Raw genomic sequence first — 19,829 nt, 5'->3', positions numbered from 1 at the left:
GTTCCAGGATATTGTCCATTGCTGTCTCCCACAAATCCTGATTCATGAGCATGAATGAAATTTGTGCTTGAAGATGTGGTCCTGTATGTGTCACCCTTATTCTCACAGTGTTCAGTCTTTTAAATTGCATAATATCCTATATACTATGTGGATTTACTTCTGACTTTTTCTGGGTCACACGGTCTGAGTCAGGGTCAGCACTGAGCTTGTACTCTTGTGGGAATTTTCCTTTTCATGTAGTTTAAACATGTAATAGAAACTGGAAATGTCTCTTTTAGTAGAAGGAGAGCTCTGATTCTGTATATAATTCACCGCATTGTATATCTTTATTGTTTTAACAACTGGGTCCTTTTTTTAAAAGTTGTTTATTCAGGGTAAAGTGCTACTAGTGAGATTTTCTATTTCTCTTTGAAAATTAATGGTCTTCATATTGAGATCAAGGCAAAGACATACTGAAATTTTCTGTGACCAGATGTAGACCTTTTCTGTAATCTTAAATCCACTTGTAACTTCAATGGATATTATGCTTACGTAGATTTTTCCATGACATAGAGATACTTTTTCAGAATGTCAAAAATCCGCCTTTTCTGGATAATAGTATTACTGGTCTAGGTGTCTGATACTGAGCGGTATATTGATATTTAGCTTTAAATACACATGCTAAGTGATATCTCTTCAAAACAGAAAGAAACTGAAATAGTTTAACAACTATGTCAGAATTTTGCCAATAATTATATTGAGTCTATCTTGAAATGTCTTACCTGGAAGCCTTGCACAATACTTTTGGGGGTATAAGTAAAATTGGTAAAGGGGGGTAAAGGGAGTTAAAAAACCTGCACAGTGTGACAGGAAGAGTGTCATTTAAGCTTGCAGTAAAAGGTATCTTAATATATACGTTTATCTTTTCAATCTGTTTTCTGATAACAAATAGGACTAAGTGTGGGAATTTTAAAAAACAGAAATCTTTAAAAACATTAATTCAGGAAAAATTAGGGATCAATAAGGGCAATAGAGTTATATTTTTTTAACAGAGACATTTCACTTGTGGTTTTTTTCTGCAATGAAAAGCCCATGATGAGTCATGTAATGATTTTCTCATTCTCCTTTTCTGCTTGGTCCATTTTTAGGTCCAGAGCTTTATGCGGGGCTGGTTATGTAGAAGAAAATGGAAGACTATTGTCCAAGATTATATTTGTTCTCCCCATGCAGAAAGCATGAGAAAAAGGAATCAGATAGTTTTTAACATGGTGGAGGCTGAATCTGAATATGTGCATCAACTTTATGTTCTCGTGAACTGTTTTCTGCGGCCCTTAAGGATGGCTGCAAGTTCAAAGAAGCCACCTATCAGTCATGATGATGTTAGTAGTATTTTCCTCAACAGGTATGGGTTTTTTTGGTTTCTTTCTGGGGTTTTCACTGACTGCTTCTTCCCATTCTGCTTTAGTTTACAGTAGTGAGGTCTGACACTTGGTTTATTTCTCTGTTATAAGTAACGTCACTGAGGTGGACCAAGTTTCCGGGGGTGAAAGGCAAGGTGCTGTCAGTGATGCTGTTTGAAAACAGCTAGACCTCTTTGCCTCCTTACATTATATTTCTTCATCTCCTAGAGGAAGGAAAGGACAAATCATGCCTGTTGGGAGAGTTCTTGTAATTTTGTGTCACCTTTCTTGTTTTCTTTTCTCTTAAGAGAGGAAAATGAGACTTAGTGGCCTCATATGATCCAGATAAGACCCTGAGGATGAGTACATCAAATCTTCTGTTTTCTGTTGTTCTGCCTAAGGAGCCTCCTTCCCTCTTGCTTGTCTTTTCATATCCTACAAAAAAAAGAATTGTTCTTTGCATTAAGCATCCAAGTAGTATCATAATGAGTACGTACAAATAAGCCAGCAGGCATCTAAAATTTCATACAGTATTGGAATTGCATCCAGGTCTGCCCTAAACTTCTAAGAAATAGAACATGGTCCCTTAGTTATGGGACAGGTTTCTCTTTCATACCTCATTCATAATCACTATACTCTTTATGGCTTCTGTTACAACTAGAATGTCTCTTATTTCTGTTGACCTCATCAGCTACAGTACAATATTAAATTTCATGTTACAGAGAAGTTGTAAGCTTCAAATCTTAAACAGCAGTAAGAGAGAATGCAGATGACTACCACTGGCTTGAGGTTTTCTGCATCTTATTGGTCCTCTTGAACTCTGAATGCATTGTCAGAAATATTAAAGGAAAACCTATTCATTAAACAAGGACATTTTCTTCAATAGATGCTTTTGTTCAAAAGCATTAAACAGAATATGCTTTCTACAACAAATATGTGTTTTGTAGATAGGCTACAATAAAGATTTTAAACAATGCAATAAAAGGAAGCATTTACTTCCATTATAATAACCATTTACTGTTTTTTTCTAGCAAACTGCAAAATAGACTGATAACCAGGAAGAAATGTTTCTCTGTGAATTGTTAATCAGAAAATGAAACCTGAATTGTCTTTTCATTTGTTTAAACAACTTGTTTTTCAGTGAAACAATCATGTTTCTTCATGAGATATTTCACCAAGGCTTAAAAGCAAGAATAGCTAATTGGCCTACCTTAATCCTAGGTAAGTTACTATATTTTTCTCCAGGGGTACAATTTTCATATTTATTTTTGAAATTACAGTGAGCTCTTTCTTTTAAAGAGAGGACTTTTTTAAAGTCCTTTTTGAATGGGACATGTTTCCAGAACTGACACCACGAGATCTGGTGGAGTGGGAGTGCCACATGAGCAGTAGTGGCTGTCTTGCAGTTCGTACATGAGAATGCCTCTGCCCTAAGCATTAATTAGACACGGGCCCCTGAATTTTTGGTGATACTGCCTGAATATTAACTAATTGGAACAACCATGTTTTGGCAGGTGAAAGAGGCAAGTTTAATGTTTCTAAAATCTCAGTATGTTGGAAACAGAACTGATTATAGTAATTCCCTTCCATAGAACACAGTAGTTTCTTTAAAAATGTATTCCAAGAGATGGGTAACTGGAAAAAAAAAGCATTTCTTTACTTCTTCTAGCTGACTTATTTGACATTCTGCTGCCAATGCTGAACATATATCAAGAATTTGTTCGGAATCATCAATATAGTCTACAAGTACTGGCAAACTGTAAGCAAAACAGAGATTTTGACAAACTCTTGAAGCAATATGAAGCCAACCCAGCATGTGAGGGGCGAATGCTGGAAACTTTCCTTACTTACCCCATGTTTCAGGTAGTCTCTCTATGATTGATTGAAGATTCTTCTTTCTTAACTAAAAGTACGCTTACGCAAATTACTTTTCCTTTATTTCATTATTTTACTGAAACTCTGCCTGTGGAGATCTTTTATCCAACTCTAATGATTCATTTCTATTCACAATCTTAAGTATGTTGAAGGTGAATGTGGGATGAGGACTAACATCAAAAGAAAAAAAAGCTGAGGAAAATTTACTCGACTTCTGCCTGCTGCAGGATTATGAAGCAGTCCAGAGAGGGATAATATACCTGATATAGCAAGTTAGCTATTGCTTAATGCCATATTTGTGTCTGCCTCTGATCTGATCTTTTCCATCAAATTTAATTAATGGATCTTGTGCTTCCTCAAACTGAAAACTTGTGTATGCATATGCAGTTTCTGTGACCCAAATGTTCAGTAGTTTGGCAGTAGTTATATTTAGAATGTATGTATAATAATTTGGCTGTGGATATTAATTTAAAAAAATACTGTGTTTGCAAAACTTTTCTGACAGGATAATGGCTAATATTTAACAAACAGCTGCATCGGAATTGTTCCTTTAAAGATTTACTGATTTTATACCTAATTTGTTTTAAGATTCCTAGATATATTATAACACTTCATGAACTTCTGGCTCACACGCCACATGAACATGTTGAGCGAAAAAGCCTTGAATTTGCTAAGTCTAAACTGGAAGAACTTTCCAGGTAAGCTTTTTCTACCTTATGTTTGATAATCTTGAATCAAAGGTTTTGAAATCAAAAATCTGTTTTCTTTATTTTGATTTGGTTTTGTTCTTTTTTAAAAAAAATCTTTTGAAGGATTAAAACCAAAACAAAACAAAGATAATGAAAGAAAAAACAACAAACAAAAAATCCCAAAATACACCAACCCACTATCTTGGGTCTTCTATATTTTTTTTGGCTAACATAAGTCTACAAGTGTGTCCTTGTATTTTGGATAGAGGAGAATAGAAGTTGCTATAGGAACCACCTGCCCCTGGGTTATGAGCGAAGCAACTTTCTTTACATAAAGAAATATATATTTTGTTAATAGATTAAAGAAAAAGGACATTTCCAGTACTCTGTGATAGTGGGAATCAATCAGGGTCTTGAAAAGTTCTGAATTGCAATCTGTGTTATAGTTTACATGAATTAATGAAATAACTGATTTTCACATATGCTTCAAATAATGCCATAAAAGCAGGAGCTAAAGAACTGTTTTGAAAACCACTGCTCCCTGTAGAAGTCTGCAAAATGAAGCTGTTCCCTGCACTCCCAGACCATTCTCAGGTGTTCCCCTCAGTGAGCCCTGTAGGAAATTCGGTTGTTATCTCTGGGAAGTAGAGTCTGCTGTGAACAAAGAAAATCTACATGAACTCCAGGACATAAATCTTGAGTATCTGGAGTATTCACCAAAGACGTATTTGGAGAATATTTGGCTGCAAACAAGGAATTGCTTTATAGACTTTGTTGCATGCTCTGAACTGCTCAGTTTTCTTCTTCTGTTGCAAGGAAGTTGCTACCTTGTGCAAACTACCCATTAGTTTAGTGCTTATTATTTTTTATTTTCTGTCCTGCTATATCCTTAACGGAGTCAGCTTTCTGTGTCAGGGCTTGCTGTGCCACCTCTTCACATTCTAACTTCTTAAAGAGCTGGACAGGCAGTACCTTTTACCGAAGTGTCTGTGTTTGACTCCTGCAGTGTTCAGCAAGTTCTGCCCTGATCTCTGGCTGTTTGATGCAGAAAAAAGTGATGTCTCCTTTCCACTCAGGCAAAGCAGAGAATTTCTCTGGCTGGGGTTATGTGCACTAGCAGATCAATCAGCTTTGACTTAGCTTCATCTCATAAGTCAGAGCTCATTGCTGATCCAACTAATTTGTCACTGAACATTCAGAATTGTAGGCTCAGACTGACTGATTCACCTCTGCTCATAAATATAAAACTTTGTGACTCATTTCAACCCCTTTAATGTAGTTATGAGGGAGGAGGAGCTTTTAGATAGTGCAATCTAGTCCCAGTTTAGGAAAATATTACACATCACACGACCATATCAACTTCTAAGTTGGGTTCTGCCTTGAAAAAATTTGTATTTCTCTGTGTAAGGGTAGGATGCCTATGAAAAAAAATATGGAAGAAAGTAAAAGGTGAGCCATTGAAGCTGTGGTTGTTACAGGAAGCAAAGGGGAAGTGAATGGTACATTCAGATGTAAACTGAAGCAGAACAGCATGGGAACCTAAAGTCAAGGACAAGGACCTACAGTGTATCATAACTAATAAAAAATGCTGAGAAAGTTGGGGTCGTTCAACCTGGAGAAGAAAAGGCTTCAGGGAGACCTTAAAGTGGCCTTCCAGTACCTGAGGGGGCCTACAGGAAAGCTGGGGAGGGACCGTTTACAAGTATGTGTAGTGATAGGATGAGGGGCACTAGTTTTAAACTAGAAAAGGGTAGATTTAGATTAGGCATTAGGAAGAAGTTCTTCACTATGAATGTGGTGAAACACTGGAACAGGTAGCCCAGAGAGGTGGTGGAGGCCCCATCCCTGGAGACGTTCAAGATCAGGCTTGACAGGGCTCTGAGCAACCTGCTCACTGCAGGGGGGTCGGACTGGATGATCCTTAAAGGTCCCTTCCAAACCAATGCATTCTCTGATTGTGTGAAACATTTCCAGGTTTGTGGCAGCCTGATCTATGAAGGATCAAGAAGTACTGTTGTATCAGCTGTGAACAGTTTTTAGCTCGGTGCCCTCTGTCAGATGTGTTTAAGAACAAGTCTGGCAAAATCAGTTCCACTGCTGAAAAAATTAAAGGATTGCAAGAATTATTTGAAAGGGAAGGGAAAAAGGCAAGAAACTTACTCTAGAGTGGTATGGATATATATGCATGGATATATCTGTTTTGTAGCATGTGGGAAAGAATATCAGCTACCTTCTGTGTCTACACTATGTAAGTGTAATTAAGTAAGTGTAATTAAAAATAAACACAACTGGTGCAAGATACATTTCAGGGAATTTAAAGTGCATTTTGTATTGTGCCTACCAGGGTGATGCATGATGAAGTGAGTGACACAGAAAACATCCGGAAGAATCTAGCCATAGAGAGAACGATAGTAGAAGGCTGTGATATATTACTAGATACCAGCCAAACATTTATACGCCAAGGTAAGACATTCTTCTTTAAAGCTATCTATATAACCATGAGAAAATTGCATGAAAACCAGCAGGGTTTGTTCATGTTGCCATCAATGTGCAGGTCACTGCATTGGACACAACTAGTATCCTGAGACTCATGGTCTGTGGAGGGTAAGCCACAAAATGTTCTGGCAACTAATTTTGGGCTGTGGTTGAGCCCCACTTCTGCACTGTTTTCTTCAGGAACCATGAAAGACAGCAGCACATGAATGGTAAAACACCCATGGAACGGTAATGTACATACTGCCTGGACTGTGACCTTCAAAGGGATGGAAATTACCTACAGCTCCACAGTGAACAGGGCTGCCTCACCAGTTAACCTTTTACCAGTAACTGAAAACAGCTTGCAGTGCTTATCTGGTGGGCTTACTTTTCTATAGGAATCTGGCTGAAAAATATTACTGTTAAACACAGGTAAAACTCATAGTTTTAAGTACATTAAATCCAGATTTATTTCTGCGTAAAAAAAAAAAAGGTGGACAAAACTGTATGTTACAGAAGGTTGTGTCACAGTTTATCTTTTGAAGCACCCACTGCATGTGATTTTGTCTAAGTGCAGAAATCTGAATAGAGCTAATGAAGTAATACCAAGTCCATCTACCTTTCATATCTGACAGTAGGGTCATTTTGGCAGTGACGTTCATCTCCTCTGATTTCAATTAGGCTCCTAGTCTTTGTGTTGATTAGTGCAGACGGATACAGGAAACCTCTTCAGCTTAAAAAAGGAGAGAGGTGCCTTTACCTTTGTTCATGCTTGTTCTGTGAAGGTTAATTACAACTTTACCATATGTTATATACTTTACTTGTCTAAAATATTGATTATGTTGAGCTGTACAAGTTGAGACCTTAGGAACTGTATCTCACTATGCTTTGCAATGTAGATTACGGATTCCCCTTCAGGTTTATTGGTGTCTACTTTTCTCTCCTACTTTGATTGTGACTTTATTGTCAGTCACACTATAAGTCATGGTAAACATGACATAAAAGAACATTTTCTTTAAGCGTCTAAAGGAAACGGGGAGTCTGAATCTGCAATCCAATGTTGGCTAACACCCAGACAACTGTGCATCTGGAGGACCTTTAGATGCCTCCAAACACCTGTCTAATGTTCATGCCATCACCCACTGTGAATGTACTTCTCCTGATAAATTTATCACAGTTGGAAAATCATGGAATACTTGAGGTCGTAAGGGACTTCTGGAAAGCATCCAGTCCAATCTCACATGCTCAAAGCATCATCAGTTGGAGCAGGTTGCTCTGTACCATGTCCAACTGGGTTTTAGTTGTTCCCAAGAATAGAGACTCCACAGCCTCTCTGAGTGAACAACCTTTTCCACTGTTTGACCATCCTTATAGTGAAATTAAAAGGCCTCCAGAATGGAAAAAGCCAGACTGACTTTTTAGATCAGACAGTTATGTGTAGGCTAAAAACCATTTTTTTAAAAATACAACCTTTTGTGTTTCTTGGACTGAACAAAGGGTAATAGAGTGACTATTATGGCAGTACTGACGTACTGAAAGTGCTTAGGTCTGCAGATGGATACAAATTCCTGAGATTACGTGATTTTCCGAACTATACTATTAATGAATGTTCTAAAAATAACCTCTCTTGCTCGTTGCAACTGAATATTCACCAATCATGACCATTTTCTTCCTTAAGAGGAAATGTGTAGTAGAATGCATGGTGGGCAATGCCCATTTTCGTTAATCACAAAAACTTGACGGGAATGCATGATGTACTTGCTTGATGTCAGCCATGCAGCACATCTAGGATATGTGTGTCTCTCTGTAAATATTGAGTATCAAAGAGAGGGAATGCAATCTCCCTTTTCTACATATATAAATTCTACTTTCTTTTGTTTTACCTTAAGGTAACAATAACATTTCAGCTCCATACAAGAATACCATTTAACCTACAGCCCATTTTACCAGAACAGAGTATGGTATTCCTGAAAGCATTCTAATGACGATAAAAACCCCAAAATTCAGTATAAAGCTGTATTCCTAAGTGTATCATATTGATAGATACTCTTATTCTAAGAAGAAATGTATGAGTTGAATATTGTTATCCTAAATGTGTAGAAGAAATTTCAGGAGAAAAATTATGCTGAGAATTTTGTGTTGGGAATTTGCTCAGGCATTGTTTTGTGCACACTCCTTGGCCTTGCAATGGGAGCTGGGGGGCAGCTGGTGTAAAACAGAAAAGTCACTGTTCCAACACATGGGAATTATCTCCTTGATGTCTTACAGTTGAGGCAGGCAGGCTGTTTTGTCCAGGGAAAATGTTTAACAACCATTTATGGTTTTTGTTAGAACTGAAGGGAAAATGTTCCAGACCTTTGCAATTTTCTGGAGTAGAACTTTACCTTGTTATTTTGTTGTAGTGACACGAATCACATTGTACATACTTAGTTTAAATGTGAAATGGCTGTCAAAGAATACTACACTGCTGTAAAATTAATGATGTGTATTTTACTATACCAGGTGGCATAAGTTTCAAAGATATTAATAACTTAAGGCTAATTAAACTTATAGAGGGAGCTAAGTGTAGAACAATTTTGTGTAGATAGACGGTAGCTTTGTCAGTTACCTTAATTTCTCTGTTTGTTAGTTTAAGATTATGTATCTGAATTTTGAACAAGAGAATTTTTTGACAAGGTAGAGTAAGAATTACAAATATTTCATGGATAATTCTTTCAGGCTTTCATTGTGTCAAGATGCTGCCGCTAGTTTGAGCTTTGATATAGCTAATCTAGTATCTTACTGCCTCCGAGAGAGACAAGCCAGTAGTCCATCCCCTCATGCTTGTTCTGCTGCTGTTACTCCCTTTGCATCATCACTGGTGCTGTTTTGACCTTGTCAGTGAGGCAGAGAGATAAGTCAACTACTTCTTTGTAGCATTAGTTTCCTGCTGGTTTAGCTCTATTAGCTAGCTAATGTTGGAATAAGATGAGAGCAAGTGTAAGGGTGAGAGTGAGGATAGATGTGTGGGAATGAGATTAGGAGGTCTCTTGGCTGCCCTGTCTGGTAACAGCAAGTTGTATCCTAAAATTTTTCCCTTTGATATATAGAGGAATTGCACTTCACTACCAAATTTAACTCCTGATCCAAACTTGGAAGTGATATACATGGTGATATCAATCTGGAAAAGTTGGTCAGAGACAGGCTTTGAGATACGAAGCGGCAGAGAAGCAAAGCTTTCCCCAGTATGGAGTTCTGCAGAGCACAAATTCAGACTTATGTAACCAGGTTCAATTTAGTTCAGAAGTGTTTTACTGGTAACACATTTTAGATGAGCTGTGGAGCACTGAATGTTATGCAGTATAAGATAAGAGGAAGCAATGTGCTTCATTTCCATCTCTCTTGCACATACACAAACTCTTCTCCTTCGAAACCTGTTTTTTTCATCCTCCATCTCTTTGGCTTGTAAATAAGGTGTCTCGTGCAGATCCAGAAGCTGTCAAAAGTGCAGTTTACTGTTCAGCTTCATTTTCTGATCATTGTCTTATCAGTGTGTTTAAATTGCGTAAGAATTACCCCAAGACCTCATACTACCATATATATATATGAAGTATTAGTCTAGACTGTACTTCCTTGAGTCTAGTTATTTTAAAAAAGCAAAGAGAAATTGTACAAGAAAGATGCTTGGCTTGTGCTTAGAACAGATGCTGATGTATATTTATACTTACTAGAATGAGAAGTTGCTTTAATTAATATCGTAGTATTAAATGCATTAACATTTTCAACACTGCCTGCTAAGCATTACTATAGTACATTAAACTTTGCGTATTTATTATCAGGTTCCCTTATTCAAGTCCCTTCAGTTGAGAGGGGAAAGCTTAGTAAAGTTCGTCTGGGATCATTATCTTTGAAGAAAGAAGGAGAAAGGCAGTGCTTCTTATTTACAAAACATTTTTTAATTTGTACAAGAAGTTCAGGAGGAAAACTGCATCTTCTCAAGGTATAGACTTTACGTTATGACTCAGTTTACATAATGAAAACACAGCTTCAGTGAAATTTCAGTATTTTATTATTTTATGGCTTTAACATGAGATTTGTATGTGTTGCTATAAATGAAAGTAAGGTGATGCACAGTAATTAACTGCTTTGTCTTCTCGTTGCTAATAATCGAATTCAGTTATTACTATGATTTTTTTAGAAGCATGTAATTCTAATATGCTGGGGGTTAGAAACCAGACATCGGTGTGTCTATTTGTACAAGCTAACACTGAATGTAAGTCAGTTTTCAGTGCATAAATCAGCCAGCACAACCCATGGAATTACTAAATAATATTTTCCAGAGCTCTAATAATATTAATTTAAAAAGTCAGTTCTGTTTTCCTGAACAGCACAGTGTCTTAAACTGAAAGCTGTTCTAAGAACAGTTATATTTCTTGAGAATCAGGCTTTCATACTGTTGGCTTGTGAATGAAGAGATGTTGGTAGTTTACAGAGTGGTTATGTTGAATAGAAATTTAATTTGACAAAGACATTTCTGAGAGGTTGTTAAGACTGTTACCATGCTTTCTCAGTTTGCACCCCTTAAATAGTTCAGTTTTGCAAAGTAAATAGAGTATAACTGAATCTTTTAAAAAATCTTGTATTTGATGTAAGTTCAGGAGAAGATGAAATTCTAGCTACTTTTTTTGAAACTTGTGAACAAGTCCGTATGTGAGATAAATTATAATGTGGTAATAATGAAATAAATTGTGCACATTTGAGTTTATTATTGATTTGTGGGATTAAGAGAAAAATGTTATATTTTATCTATTTGGGTTTAGTTATTAGGAAATTAGGTTTATTTATTAGGAAAAATATGCATCATGAAATTGATATATCTTCCCAAGAGCTCTAATTTATGTAGCATCTTAGAGTAAGCTGTATCAAAGTTTAAGAATAATTATAATGACAAATGGGAACAAATGTCAAAATTTGTGACAAATGTGCTTTGTTTTCATAGACAGGAGGTGTTTTGTCTTTAATAGAGTGCACACTGATCGAGGAGACAGATGCAAGTGATGATGATTGTAAGTTACATTCAGCTGTTTGTAGTAATTGCAGTTTCTAGTTTCTTAAAATCGATATCCTTTGTTTATTTTTCATAAGAGCAAATTGATGTGTTCTCCCCTTTCATGAAACCAGAGGAATACAGTGCTAAACTGATTCAGTAGAATAGATTATTTAATAATGGGCATGTTGGCTTGGATAAGGGTTTGATTTGTTACATTTGTTCTTGCTGTTGACATCCCACATAGGATTTTCAAGTAGACTGGCTGAAGGTATGTGACAAATGTATTTGCTGACTTTTGTATACAAAAGATCCCCGAGGATCTCAGAAAGAAAAAAAAAAAACCGATGGCTTTAAAGTAGCAGCAGATAACTGGGTTTCTTAAATACATGAAGGTTGAGTTGGCAGAATTAGTGGAAAGTTTTTGTCTTAGACTCCCTACAAATCTTGCCTGCAAGCTTGTTCAAATGAAACAACAAAACACATTCCCAAGCTGATTTTATTGTTACTCAATTTGGCTTCCATCCTGCATTTTTAGGCAAGTTTTGCACTTGAACGTGGAAACAGTTTCATTAATTTCAGTGATATGTCTATTATGCTGAGATCATGTCAGTGCAGAAGTGTTAGAAATACTTTAGCCTTATTTGGTATCTTGAAAAGTAATGTATAGCAACTCCCACTATCCCATGTTTGCAACTTTTTTTGTATTCACTGTATGTGAAAAACAAAATTAGTTTTGGATCCCCAATTGGATTTTCTCTTTATGTGAGAGAGGTGTTTTAAAGTAACTTCCATTTTAAATGAAGTCATTATTTTATTTGTTTTATACTCTGAAGTCTCACATTTTGCCTTTTTTTTTCCCTTTCTGGCTGTAAAGCAAAAGGTTCTGGACAAGTATTTGGACACCTTGATTTCAAGCTTGTAGTTGAACCTACAGATGCTCCTCCTTTTACTGTTGTCCTTTTAGCCCCATCACGACAGGAGAAAGCTGCATGGACAAGTGATATAAGTCAGGTAGCTTAATGCATTCTTTATCTTGTTTGTTTTGAGATTGTAGTTTATTCTGTATTTCTGAAAACTAATCCAAGAGAGGGATGTTGATTTCATAAGGGCTGATTTGTTGTGATATGTGTATATGAAAAACTCTTAGTGTCACCTGTTTTCCTCAAAATTCTGCCTTTGCATTTGCGTCATCAGTGAAATGTTTTTCTCAATGAGAGAGATGTGAGATAAAACATAAAATTGTCAGCGACAAACTTATGACTAATGGTAGTAATTTTTCTGTCTAAAGAGAGCCCATCCAGATGTGTATTTTGATTTAAGAACTAGGGTAGTACTTGCTTGTTCATAGCTTTCATACAGACCAAATAATACCTGAGAGTGAAAATCATACTATATGACATCAATAATCATATCTTATGCAGTGAAAAAATGAAATAAATTCTGTTTTCCACAAAAAAAATACAAACCATTATAAATAATTACTAAGCATTCTGACAGAGTGCAGGAACTGTCTTTGTTGTCAATGAAGAAAAATGGTGATTTAAAATAATGGTTTGGGGATTTTTAGTGCCTTTGGGAAAAACATAGTACACAAGCTTTTATCAGAATCTGCTTGGGGAAAGAAGATAAGTACACTATGAAAAATCTGAACTTTCAACTAATCAGATCTGAATTAAGGCTATTGCTATTTTGTTTATGCATGGAACCAACAAGTGTATAGATCTATCAGTTGTGAATTTGAGACATAACCCCTATTAATTTCAAGATTAATAGTTGATTTAGACAAATATCAGTGTGGAATTTGATGGATTTCTAAAGGTGCTAGCATTGCTGGCAACATCTCCAGATAAATTATCATCATAATGAGTAGAAATTGCTTCAAAATCAGTATTCTGAGTTACTTTATTCTGAGCTAACTATTTTAAAGGAGCAAAACTGTGAAGATAAAAATATCAAAATGTGGCATGAGTGGAGGACTTTGATCTCACTGCAGCTCAGTGCATACAGATCTTACAGACAGACCTGATTAGAAATTTTTTTACAAAATGGATTTTCAGTGAATTGTGTTATTCCATTGACATGTAAAAGCATTGGAATTATTTACTGTGGAGGAAAGACTGTTTAAGAACTGGTGTGAGACATGAGTCACAAAGGAATAAGTCCATTCTTAGCCTAAATAATTTAAATGAGCAAGTCATCTGCAGTCCACGTAGACTTGAGATCAGAATTTGGGTCTGCGTCCAAATGTCAGGTCTTCTCCTCCAAACCACTCCAAACAATGCTACTATGATGGTAGGTCTTAGCAAGGCAGAGAGAAACTGCATGTAGCTAAGGGAGCAAAGGGAATCGGTTAGAAGGGTTTCTCTCTTGATCCTTCTCTTTGAGGAAGGGAAGATGTCCCAGCTTTTGGAGGCAGGGTTATTCTGAAGTGATACAAGACCAATTATGAACAGAAGCATCTAAATGAAAGCCTGAGAAACCTGAGGGCTGTTAACATTATGAGGCTGAAAAAGCTTCTCCAGCCCTATAAAGGAAGGGAAGCAAGAGATGCTGAGGGAATAAGCAGCAGTTAAAAAAGGAGTGAGAAGAAGCAGAAGATGCTGCACAGACTGCACAGGCATTTGAGGAATGAATTGGTACTGTTGTTTACAAATAACCATCGAGTCAGTTGACTTAGTGTTTATGCTCCATGTAGAGAGCAATAAAGAAGAAAATGATGCAAGAAGCATACCACCTGTCTTCTGCTGGAGAAAGAAAATTTGGGGTGAAGATCTGGATGATGCATGAGAACTTCTAAACAATTGAGACCACTAGTCCTTTGGAAACCAAATTGTGTTTCTGGCTGGGTCCATTGGCAGCGTAAACGTCCTAAAAACTTACTGAATTGCCTGTCTAGAAGAATTTTTTTTTCTTTTTAACACTGGCTACAACCCTCAAGGAGAACATAGGAACTAGGCTAATAAAAAGAGCATGTAAAAAGTATTTTTTAGTAAATATGTGTTCTTCTATGTTTGCAAGTAAAAAAAATGTATGCATGTAGTTGTGCTTCACTCACAGTGTTAGTCTTGGTGTCCAGAATTCAACATCTTATTAAATTATATATGCATAAGACATGTAGGTCGTATTTGTTCCTAGTGAGAACATACACTTATGAACAATGCATAGTTTTTGTTGATGCTGAAGAAGCCTCCTCTCTTCTAGTTTGAGTTTGCTGTCCTTTGACCCTAGATCTCCATTATGGCCATTCCTTAGCCAGATTGGCTAATACCTGTCAAGGCGGTGATAAATGCTAGGCCTATGCAGACTAAGGACATCAGTGCTGAAATACCTAAGGCAGTTTTATGATTGGTGCTAAGGGCTTCTTTGAACATTTAAAATTCACTTGGAAGAAATGATGTTTTATTAGATGTGTTTTTCTCAGTGCTTTTAGGTAACAGTTTGACAAAATGGTAATGTGAATTGTTACAACTGCACTTTTCAAATAATCTTAAAAACCTGCATTTAAAATAATACACAGCTACATAAACTGTATTGTAAATCTATAACTATGTAGATATATTTTAAACATGAAGAGGCCTCTGGTTATGTTGTTTGACCAATGTAACATCACTCATTATTTTACTATGATATGTTCCAAAGCAAGCAGACTATTTTTATTCTTATGATAAATGTAAATGTGTATAATCATTTTGGAAACTCCTTTTGATTGATGTGAAAAAAACAGTGGGGTTTTTATATATAGGATACTTGATGAGTAAAACTATAAAGTATTATGAAGACAAGAGTCCTGTAGAACTTTTATGCAAGAGTTTGCAAGGAGCTCCTTGAACAGCTTAGCTATGTTTCATGATAACAGCATCACTTGAACTTCCTTTTACATGTGTGTTTCTAGAAACTGTTTGCATTTGTCTTTGGTCTTTTTGCACAGTGTAAAGGTTAAGATATTAGTGTATTCATTTGTATAAAGTATTCTAGCTTTCTTGCAGTATTCATTTATCAAGCTTAGCACCCATTCAGAAAATGCTAAAGGTATTTAATTTTGTTCAGTTTCAAAGGAACTTCAAAGGAAAGTTCATCTCAAAATACTCAATCATGTGGAAAAAAGGAGACTGAGCTGAATACCCTGAGTGTACTGGTAAAGATGTGGGGACTTGCAGATGTGCAAATCAAAAGCAGAAGACTAGAGAAGCATATCCACTATAATTCTTGCATCACTGCTTTTCAGTAATGAAGATACCTTGTACCAGTCAGTCCATACCCTGTAAAAGCTATGCTTTATGCTTACAATGATATGAAAAATGTGTAAGTAAATCCCTTTACACTGTGTTTTCATTATAACAGTTTTCAATGTTTATTTTCACAGTGCATTGATAACATACGGTGCAATGGTTTGATGACAATAGTGTTTGAAGAAAACTCTAAAGTCACAGTGCCACATATGATCAAGTAAGTGCAGCATTTTGTTTTCCCACTGAACAAAATAACTTGGGGTTTTTTTAACAAAAGAAAATTTGTATTTGGAAATTACAACCTTTTTTCCTACCTATTTATGTTGAATTGAATTAATTCTGTATCCCAAAATGTACCTTTTCGAATTTCTTTCTTGAAATGGTAGGAATGACTCAAAATGATAAACTCTCAATTCACAGTGTTGCGCTGCATAGGATCACAGCTCAGAGTTTTCTATTATTTGTGAAGCTGCCTTCAGTTATACTTCAGAGGAATAATTTTACTCACTGGTAGCTTTTTTCTGTCATACCACTCATAATTTTATTGAATAAATTTTCAAATGTATTCAAAATTTAGGTGACTGCAGACAAGTAGCATTGTCCAAAGTGTTTTGTTACATTATCCAATTTTTTTCTTCTCTTTGTTTCTATTTTTTTTAAGAAAAAAAAATTCCTTTCAGAATTTTAACTAATCACATCAAGGTAACATAATTATTTGTAAACTTGCTTCACCCTGGGATTCTTTCAGTCACTTATTGTGATAGGTAATTTCTGTTTGTTGACAGCAATTTCCAGTACATTATTCCGAATGTCTAACATTTTTACCTCTTTGATCCTCTACAGAGCTGTATTGACATGAGCTTTACCTGCTATTATCTGATATAAATATTAAGGAATACAACTTAGGGATAGAAATATATTTCCTTTCCTACTGCTCTCTGTTACTACTCTGTTACTATACTCTTTCTTGGATGTACTCTGTACATGAAGGTTTTGCCAAAGCCCCTTTTATTAGTTGTTACCTCTCGTCCCTTTTATGTGTTTAGAAATTAAGAATTTAGAACATCTGTGACTGTACTATTAGGGTGTATGCCTTTGATCCCTCAAAAGAAGGCATTTTATTGCCTTCAGTTTTATTCCAGGAACTCTCCAGTGTGTAAACACTTCTGTTACCTGCTGAATGTTAAAAATACGTTGATCTGTTTTCAAATTGTAGAGTACAACAAGGTCTAAAGTCTAAAATTGCCACTTTTCTGAGGACTCAAGAAAGAATATTTTTTTGTTGTTATTTTTATGTAATGCAGTGTAGAAGAGTGTGGAGTATCTTGGTGCTGTATTCTGAGAAAATCCAGTCTTTTAAAATGAAAAATTCACGCAGTATTGAAAGGTGCTTTACTTACATCCATCCTGGTTTTTTTGCAAACTGAGTGTCTTCAACTAGATAAAATTAAGCAAAACTGAATTTGCAAAATAACCATCAGGAGAAGGGTTATGTAAATGATTGATTTTCGGTTTAGTGTCCAAACAAAAATTAATCCAATGCTTTTTAGCTGAACAAAGCCTTTCTGTGGTTTCTGCTTTGAAATTCGAGATGTATCATGCTCTTTTATTTTTTTAAACAAAAAAGTAAATCTTGGAGCTTGAGAGCAGGTGTTACCTTGCAGTTGAGCCTTTAGCTTAGCTAAGGGGTTCATTTGTGAACCCTTAAGGGGTGTCTGATTATGTTCCATTAGCTTATTTTAGATAAACTTAGGTCCTAGGAGAAAAAAAATGCAAGCAGTCCACTATTATTGTATAGTGAACTTCTAGTAATATAGGACTGCGGGCCATAACAGTCCAAAAGAGGCAAGGGGGGACAATCTCCTTCCTCTTCCATTTCAGAATTTAAGCATCATTAATGTTTTCTTAGACTTGAAATGTAAATTAATTATTTAAAAAAAACAACAAAACAAAACAAAAAAAACCAAACCAAATTAAATTCCCTTAGGTGTGGCATAAAAGATAACAGACTCAAAGCACACAGATTAAGAGTTTTCTTGTGTTGATGAAATACAAGAATGTGTATGTATTTGCTCTCTCTATGTTAACAGAAGCAGTTAAAGTGATACCAGTACTGTACAATAGTCACTTTTCCTCTCTGGTAAATTGTTCTAAATTTAATTTTTGTGTAGATCCGATGCTCGTCTTCATAGAGATGACATCGATATCTGCTTCAGCAAAACACTGAATTCCTGCAAAGTACCACAGATCCGTTATGCAAGCGTCGAACGTCTTTTGGAGCGGCTAACGGACTTGCGATTTCTAAGTATTGATTTCTTGAATACTTTCCTACATACTTACCGCATATTTACTACTGCAGCTGTTGTACTGGAAAAACTTTCAGACATATACAGACGACCGTTCACATCCATTCCTGTCAGGTGAGCTCTGGCGTTTTTCCCTCTAACATAAGTTTCTTATGGAATTACCATGATGTCACTTGTCAGGTTTTTTTACCGTGATTTTCTGTTATGTAAATAATCTAAGAGGAAAGTTCTCCCTTCATAAATAGGACTTTGGTTTTTAGGTAAGTCTGTCTCAATTTTCTGCCCAGGCTTTGAGGACTAAGTGTCATACAGGTTTTGCAGTGCCATGCAGATTTTGCACAATATTTGTTTGTAAGTGTTTTCACTTAAATCTGTTTTGTGTTTGTTATAATCTGTTGCTTTTTTTGTTTCTTACTCTCAGGTCTTTGGAGTTATTCTTTGCTACAAGTCAAAACAACAGAGGAGAGTACCTGGCTGATGGGAAGTCACCACATCTCTGTCGCAAATTTTCTTCTCCTCCTCCACTGTCACTGTCCAGAACTTCCTCACCCGTCAGAACCCGAAAACTGTCGTTGACCTCACCTCTGAATTCAAGGATCGGTGCCCTTGACCTCTCAGCTTCATCTGTGGCAAGCAGTCCTACCTCGACTTATAGCCCGGCCACCTCTCCACCACCAACAGGTAGCAAAGTACCGCTGGACCTTAGCAAAGGGCCCTCCTCTCCTGAGCAAAGCCCTGGCTCCATAGAGGACAGCTTGGAGAACCCTCGTGTTGACCTCTGTTACAAGCTGAGGAGAAGCATTAGAAGAGGTATTATATATAAAAATAATGCATATTTTGTATATCATATATAGAAAACACTGAATGTTACTTTTCATAAGTAGTGTAGCCTCTAAGGTAGGCTTGGTATTTTTGTTGACATGCTTGATACAGACTTGTGATGAGTTGTTTCTCATGGGATTTTTTTCCTCCTGCTCACCATAAGTTGTATTGCGAAACCAAATACTCTGTTTCTTCCCTGGTAGAGGCTGCAATGTGTTGTCTGTTTATTCCTAAAATTCATATTTAGAAATGGTATTACATGGCTTGACCTGCAGTCTGAGGAATTTGAACTGTAAATCTAAGCAAAATGTAGCTCAATTTTATTTGCAAGTACTATAACAATGAAAATTGATATAACCCAAGAGGAAAGAAAAAAGATTACTAAACATAAGCTAAGAAAAATATGATTGAAGCATTATGTCCACTCCTTACCGATGAAATGAAATAAGTGCCCTGGTAAGAAATTCAGTGTTGTATTATGCAGAGAGATTATTTGTACAGAATGTAGTCTATTGTTTAACAAAAAAACTTTTTAACAGGCAAGGTAGTCTCCTTAGTATTATAGGAATCTATAGTTGCTCGTCCTTTATGCTTTACTAAAATGTTGGTTGGCTGTTATACTTTATTATATTTCTGTATGCTGGATGTTTTTAAATAAATAGCACAACAGACTATATATAGACATATGTATATATAAATACAGTATTTACTATGTAGAGTTGGGCAAATTCTTCTTGTGCACTAGTGTAACCACATTCAAATCAATGTGATAGCACAGCATGTCCCAAAATATAGGTCATACAGTAAAATTAATTGTTCACAGGTAGCTGCAGTCTTAGGCATAATGGTTTTTTGCTGTACACTGTGAAGTAAACTAGTAAAGAATATGTTATTCTGGCCTAGTGTTAGCACTACGTATTATTGTAAAGGTATTCTGATTTTGCATTCCAATGTATCAAAGCTGGAAGTGTCATCTGGGCAGTATGAGGAACATTTGGAAATGGCAAGAACCTCATATAAATGCT

The 19,829-nt window shown here is 36.1% G+C and overlaps 1 protein-coding gene across 1 annotated transcript in view; it reads left to right on the top strand.

The window, feature by feature from the left end:
* Positions 1-1,127: 1,127 nt before the first annotated feature.
* RASGRF2 (Ras protein-specific guanine nucleotide-releasing factor 2) overlaps positions 1,128-19,829 on the top strand; it is a gene marked incomplete at both ends in the record, with an annotated part of 21,737 nt that continues 3,035 nt past the window's right edge. The window contains 11 exons of the mRNA XM_010188080.1: positions 1,128-1,381; positions 2,521-2,600; positions 3,049-3,242; positions 3,843-3,952; positions 6,288-6,406; positions 10,237-10,397; positions 11,397-11,463; positions 12,322-12,458; positions 15,811-15,893; positions 17,848-18,096; positions 18,404-18,792. Of these exons, the coding sequence (XP_010186382.1) occupies positions 1,128-1,381; positions 2,521-2,600; positions 3,049-3,242; positions 3,843-3,952; positions 6,288-6,406; positions 10,237-10,397; positions 11,397-11,463; positions 12,322-12,458; positions 15,811-15,893; positions 17,848-18,096; positions 18,404-18,792 (1,843 nt within the window). The remainder of the gene's footprint in view (positions 1,382-2,520; positions 2,601-3,048; positions 3,243-3,842; positions 3,953-6,287; positions 6,407-10,236; positions 10,398-11,396; positions 11,464-12,321; positions 12,459-15,810; positions 15,894-17,847; positions 18,097-18,403; positions 18,793-19,829) is intronic.

This window comes from Mesitornis unicolor, unplaced genomic scaffold (genome assembly GCF_000695765.1).
Source record: "Mesitornis unicolor isolate BGI_N332 unplaced genomic scaffold, ASM69576v1 scaffold52477, whole genome shotgun sequence".
NCBI lineage: Eukaryota > Metazoa > Chordata > Aves > Mesitornithiformes > Mesitornithidae > Mesitornis > Mesitornis unicolor.
Note: the sequence above shows the minus strand (reverse complement) of the source record. Positions and strands in the feature narration are given on the sequence as shown.